This window comes from Apis dorsata, unplaced genomic scaffold, assembly GCF_000469605.1.
Source record: "Apis dorsata unplaced genomic scaffold, Apis dorsata 1.3 scaffold_346, whole genome shotgun sequence".
Classification (NCBI taxonomy): domain Eukaryota; kingdom Metazoa; phylum Arthropoda; class Insecta; order Hymenoptera; family Apidae; genus Apis; species Apis dorsata.
In genome coordinates, this window is record NW_006263613.1 from 176,893 (window position 1) to 184,456 (window position 7,564).

Here is a 7,564-nt window from a genome sequence, read left to right on the forward strand (position 1 = left end):
CAAAGTGATATATTTTCTTTCGAATAATTAATGAGAATGTTAAAATATTTTGCTTTCTATTCTCAAAATAACTAACAAAAAGAATTTTATAAAATGGATTTTGAATATTACAACTAATTATATGTAGGTATATATTTGATTTTAAAAGCAGATTAATTGTTTAAGACATACTTTAATATTAAACTTTCAAACTTATTTATGTTGGAGATGTGAACATTTATCAAAGATTTAGTGTAGTCAAAATATATTTTACTAAATTTAATATTATTATTTATAAATTTAATATTAAATATTTTGAATTAATTATTTAATCTAAAAATAAAATGCCATTATTTTTAAAATCTATTATTGTGTAAAATTTTATTGAAAAGATTAATTCAAATATTCTCTTAAGATAAAAAATAAGAAACTTTAGATTTAAAATATTCATATTTCTAATTAAAATTAATGTATCATTCGAAATAATGGTGATCGATTATATAATTTAATAAAAAGATTCTACATGTAAAAATAAGTCAAAAATAAAAAATAACTTTTTTTTTTATTTGAGACTTCATTTTTAAAAAAATTAAATTTGAAAATAGATTAATTTTTTATTAAATATGAATTGTTGTAACATTATTTTACATAAATGATAAATATAGAAAATTTTTTCATTTCAAATTGAATATTTAATTGTTTATTTATATTTAATTTTAATTTTCTTGAAAACGAGAATTTAAATAAAATAAGTTTTTTTAATATTTTTTATTTATTTTCGCTTATAGAATAACTTTTTACTAATAATTCACTTGTATTTAATTTTAGGGGAAATTCAGTTTTTAATTCAATTTTCTTGAAAATGGATATCAAATGTAAATATATTATTATTTTTTTTCGATTTATTTTATAATTATTTTATGCAGAGCAACATTCTATTCATTAGTTATATCATTTTGTATATAAAAATATGTCAAATTATACAAAGTCATCGATTACAAAGACGTTGCATTGCTCGTTGCAAAATGATATTTTGAACAACGGATACTGGTTAATATTGTTTATATACGGAATATAAGAAGATTGGACAAAAATTTATGTTTAATTTCTATCTGTAAAAATATATAAAATACATAAAAATATAAATGTTATAAAATAAAATACAATTTAAATAATTTAACTTATTATTAGTTAGATAAATAATTTAATACATGTTAGTCTATTATTTTTTTTACATTTTTGTAATATTCTTAAAAAAAAAACATATATCATACATCGTTTACTCTCTATTAGGTTATAATTAAATTAAAATTGATATATTTTTTATAATTACCTCATAAATTTATTTGTAATATTTGTAATAATTTATTTATAACAGTCATTAATTTTTTAAGAATTTTATTATATTATTAAATATTGTTTATTAAGAATCATTTATAATTATTTTCTTTCTAATTAAATTTCTAATTAAATTCTAATTACTTTATTTATAATTAAATGAAAGATTCAGAGGAAAAAGAATACATATATATAACGAAATCTTCTATTTGAAAAAATTAATAAAAATTAATTTTTATTTGAATAAAATTAAACTTAAACAAATTTTATACTTTTAAATATTTTACTTCATTTATTAAAGTAGAAATTAAATTGATAAAATTTTCTAATTAAATATAAATCTTGTATTATCTTGTATTTTATTTTATTTCTAAAAAAAAAAGATTATTTGTATATTTTTATAAATTTCTCAAATATAATTTTATAATTATTAAATACCTATATTCTATTTATAGAGAATTAATATGTATCTTTTATTTCTTTTTATGTATTTGTTGTCATTTATTTTTATTTTAAATAAATTATATCAAAATAGATAGAATTACATTTATTGAATTTATTGGATTTTTATTTAATTTGGATTTTTATTTATTAAATTATTTTTGTATATATAATTATTATTACTATAATAATTATATATACAAAATGAATAAATATTTACTATAATATAATAATAGATTCTTAAAAATATCTAGCCAATGTAATGATATTTTGATCATTTTTAAACAAAGTTTGAAATTTGTGGCAAAATATTATAAGTACATAATAAAAGAATATAAAAGAATATAAAAGAATATGCATAAAAGAATCTCATTAAAAATATAATTTTTTAAACACCAATTTTTGAATTTTTGAAATTTTTGAATTTTTATTGTTTTAATATCTTTGTTAAAATTTATTGACAAACATTATTTACTAATATATAAATTTCTTTTTTTAATAAATTTATATATTCTTAATAAATTTCTAGTTCTAAGATATATAACTATTATAAAATTTTGTTCAATCTTTTCGATACATTCTGTTTTAACCAGTAACGTCGATCGTAACATGAATCACAATTTCACAAAATACAATACAATTTTCTTAGCTGTAATACATCGATGTATCAATATTTTATTTTTACGATTAGAGTTCAAATTTTTCTTTCTCAATTTTATTACTATTGCTGTACGTTTTTCTCTTACAATTTGTACACGCAGCTTGTATAATTATACCGCTTAATAACAACGTATTATAGTATAAGTTATTTGACACACATCACGCCTTGTTTGTTTTCTTTCTCGTCCGAATACAGGATTACACGGCATTTGTATAAATGGACAGATATCGCCGATCTTGCAGAATGTGACTGTACAAGCTTCGAGTGACAGTTGTTTTCGCTGTTCACCCGATATACCTGCTTATATGCTGCAATCGTGAAGTGTCTTCGTTCTCCTAAAGTCAATTTTGATTCAAACTGAATCATTTATCGATTCGATTCGATCATTTTGAATATAAATAAAACATCAAATATTCGTTCTTATATTATTAAGCGAACAAATTCTATGCTTTTTTCAAAGAAAATTGAATTTTCGTTTTAAATGCCTTAAAATCTTTTTTCGAGTTTTTGATTTGAATGTAAATGCAAAATTATTTATTATTGCTAATTATTAAATGAACAAATTAATTTTGTGTAACTTTTTGCAATCATGGATGAGATATTTATTAGAATGAGAATTATTGTTAGTCCTTAATTCTTAGATAAATGATATTTAAAAATATAGATCAGTAGTTTGTCCGTGATATCATACAAATTGTATTATGTTGTGTCGCAAAATATCTTCATCATGTGACATCATATGAACAATATTATATCGTGGAATATCTCGTCCGTGATTACAAAACGATTAAAAAAATTGAATTTATTGATATTGAATTTAATTATTTAATTATTATTATTATTGTTATTACTACTATTATTAAAACTCTTTCTCATATTTTGTCAATAGTTTGATTTGAATAGTAACATTTGGATTTTAGATTATTATAGATATGAAATAGTTCTCATTAATTCAGTCTCTCTTTTATCTGAAACAGAATTGAATCCTTTCAAGGATACATATCGTAATATCTGGAATAAGTTATATATTTCAAAATCTCGAATTAATCAAAGACATTTAAAATAGAATTTGTATATTAATTCTAATTATTATTTTTATAATATGTTTTTCTATGAGAGAAAAATATTTCCTCTTTTCTTTTATTCCTTAGATTTTATACAGAGTGTTTCAATATAAATTAAATATAAGTATTTTTTTATTATTTTATTTAATTAAATATTTGAAATTTAGATAATTAAAATACAATATAATTGAAAGAAAATTTTTATTAATTTTTTTGATCAAATTATTATTATATTATTTAATGTATTTGATAAAAAATGTTAAAAAATTAAAAAATTTTTATTTGTTAATGTCTTTATTTCTAACATTTTGGTATGAAAATGTTAACTATCAGTCATTTATATAATTTCAATAAGATATATCAATAGTTTCAATTATGTAATTAATTTTGTATAAGTTAGCGTTCTCGATTTATCACTGTAAACAAGTTTAACAGAGATTTACAAGCCTGTGAAATTTAAAGGTATTGAAATGCGGTATACAAAATGTAATAGCAAGTTTTCCAGAAAACTTTCCATGATGAATACAATTAGAATTTGCTATTATTCTGCTATTATTTAATAAATAATTAAAAGAATATTATATTATATTATATATAATATATTAACATGATTGCTTGTTTTTAAAAATATATTATCATCTTGAATGTTATTTTAAACATTATTTGCATAGTATAAAGTTTCATGTACAATCGTTCTTTTGTAATTGTGATTATATCTTAAAATTAAAATTTAGATGTTTTTTAAGGTTTATATTATATAGGTTTATATTATAAGGTTTATATTATATAAGCATTATAATTATGATTTATGAAATAGAATATTTACGAAAATAGGAATAAATTCTTTAAAAAATGAAGGATTTATATAATAAATTTATTTTTATTAATTATTATTTTTCTCCAAAAAAATAAGAGAATACTTTAATTATTAATAGTTATCATCAGTTTTTTAAATAGATTTATATTTGTTTAAAATATTCTTTTCTTTAATATATTTATTATATACTATTATATAATTGTTGTAAGTTTTATTTGCAATTATATTACAAGAATATATTACAAGAATATTTGATTAAATCATATTGTTATGGATTTCATAATTGGTTGTGAATCTTTTGATTTGCTATAATTGAATATATTTAATATCAATATAATAAAAAAAAAAAAAATTTTATGTAATCAGCAATTGATCGATGAAAATATTATATTTTTATGTATTTTTATATAAAATATGATAAACGCAGGAAAATAAATAGAAAATAGAAAAAATTATATATCTATTAGTTTTTTATATAAAATATTGAATTTTGCACAAAAAAAAATAAATAACAATATTCTTAAAAAATTCGAAGACGATAAATTGTATCTTTAAAATTATTTAAATTTTATTTTAAATGTTTCTTATGTTACTAAAAAGAAAAGTGATATTTAGATGTTCAAATCTGCGTTTTATATTAAAATATTCTAAGATGTAATAAATCTTAAAAAAAAAAAGATATTTAATTAATTATTAAATATGATAAATTTAATATTTAAATCTAATGCTAAAAATTATTAATTCATATTTTTATTAATGGAGAAATAATATTATTTATGAGGTAGAATAAACTATTTTATGGAATTTTGGAAATATCGATTGATGATATATGATTTAAATGAAATTTTATTTTATTAGAATAATATTGTATTATTTATTTATTTTGATAACTATATTTATTAACTATATTTATTTCAATAATTTATTTACAATTATATTGTTATAAAATAACTATATATAATCCATCAATTAAAAAGAAGAAAAAATTCAACTATATAAATTATAAATTGATATTATATAAGAATTTATATTTATTTTTAACTTTCAAATGTTGTAAAGTTAAAGCTTCATCATATTTAATTCCTCCAAAAAATTACAATTACTTATTATTGATTAAAATTCTAAAATGTATAGGATATGCAATTTTTTAGTGACAGGAAACATGTTATAACGAGAGAAAATTTTATTATTTTTTTGTCCATTTTTAGGCGATATTACCAATTCATAACTTATATTCTCTTATTCATCACGATAAATGTCATATATAATAAATAGAATAAAATAAAATTAATAATAAAAAGATAAAATAGAATTAATATTGAAATAATGAAATAAAAAGAAATTTCTCAAAAATCTTATAAGAAAAATATATTCATAAAGTTAAACTCATATTATACGAAAGAATTAAATATATTTCATTTAAGAAATAAAAAATACGTAATTATCCCAGAAATTTGCGGAAACAATTTTTTATATCGTAATGCTTTATTTGAGACATCCTGTATATATAATTCTGTTTGAACTATACGATACTTGTTCGAATCAGTCTGCATCAAAGTCAACATTAATAGATACTTTTCATGCTACATTATTCATTTTATGTAAAAACAATTTAAATTTTAATCATCGGATAAAAAATCCAAGCAAATACTTATTCTTGGAGTTTCGATAAACCTGTCCACGAATCATAATCGAGAGTTTTCTTAAATATGATTTCAATTTCAATCTCTATTCAGCTCGAAGATAATTTTTGTGGCGATGAACAATACGCTAACTAATGCACCGGGAAACGGCGGCCACAACATTTCCAACTGGAAATTACCGCTTAAAATATTCACGGCCATATTCGAACCGATATCCAAAGCACCGCTTAAGGGATTACGTAACCCGGATACATATTTTTACCATAACTTTACATTCGAATCGCCGACTGTTTTCTACAACCTGCGCCAGAAAAGAAGATCGATACTATACAAATTCAACTCGTATTTATATGATTTCATGGATCAGTTTTATCTATAAGGTGATTCTTGTTAACATTGCCAGCTAAATTGCTTGTAAATTGCTTATTATATGAAAACGTATTTTAAACAAAAGTATGAGTGATGAAATAAAATACAGAATAGTTATTTATGATTATTTTTTTGCTTACATTGAATTTTTTTAATTTTAATATGTAAAATTTGAAATACTATTAAAAAATGTAAACAATAAATTCTATAAGAGATATTCTTTAAACGATTTTTAATACAAAATATTATTAGGTTATAATTGATATAAATAGATAGTTATCAATAAGTGAAAATAATATTTTTAATCTATATATTCTAAATGTTTTTTTTAGTTTTTACATAGTTTTTTTTATTTTTATTATAATAACACTTACTATTTTTTCTAATTTTAGATAAGTACTAATTAAAAAGCTATTGGTATAGATAGATAGGTTTAGAAACTAGTAATTAAAAAACAAATATAATTAATGTTTATTATTTGCACTTATTGATTTATTATGTATATGTATTATAATACATATAAATATGTTATATGTATATAATACATATAACAATATTTTATCTTGTTTATAATTTTTTCCAAAAAAATTTTTAACAAGATCAAATTTTACAATTAAGAAATTTAAGTTACAATTATGTAAAATTAAATTACTACTTTTTTTTGTACTTTCATATAAAAAAATACTTTTTAGTAATTTAAATTAAGTTGCTGGAGAATCACTCTATATATTGTATATGTTAAAAATAAAAAAAAAAAAAGAAAAGAAAAATTAAAATGAAATGAATAAGAGATAGAATGGAGACGTTTCACGGTAAGCAGCTTTGATATATCCTATTCCTCATTTCCTCCTCATTCATCGTTCATCGCGGTGATACTTTAGGCCAGCGGATTGTCTCGGTTGCAGCATCCTAGGAATGTACCTGTTCGGGGGTAAGTTTTGCATGTGGGCGGACCGGAGTCGGCCCTGCACCTGTGCCGAGGTGGTCTCGCGGCACCCATTGTGTCGCTGTGATCGCAAACATTTCAACGACATCGTCTGGGCACTTGTCACGGTCTTTCAGGTACCACTGTTCCCCTTTCTCTTACACCGAAAATATACACTACTACTGTATATGCTAAGTATTTATAAGCATATGATAATTTTATATCTAATCTATATCTATATCTGTATTTGTATCTATATCTATGTCTATATCTATATCTATATCTATATCTATATCTATATCTATATCTATATCTATATCTATATCT

The 7,564-nt window shown here is 19.8% G+C and overlaps 1 protein-coding gene across 1 annotated transcript in view; it reads left to right on the forward strand.

Moving 5' to 3' along the window:
* Positions 1-7,564, forward strand: part of LOC102677394 (voltage-dependent T-type calcium channel subunit alpha-1G) — a 201,276-nt gene that overhangs the window by 153,210 nt on the left and 40,502 nt on the right. Inside the window, 1 exon segment of the mRNA XM_031511741.1 lies at positions 7,218-7,374. Within this exon segment, the coding sequence (XP_031367601.1) occupies positions 7,218-7,374 (157 nt within the window).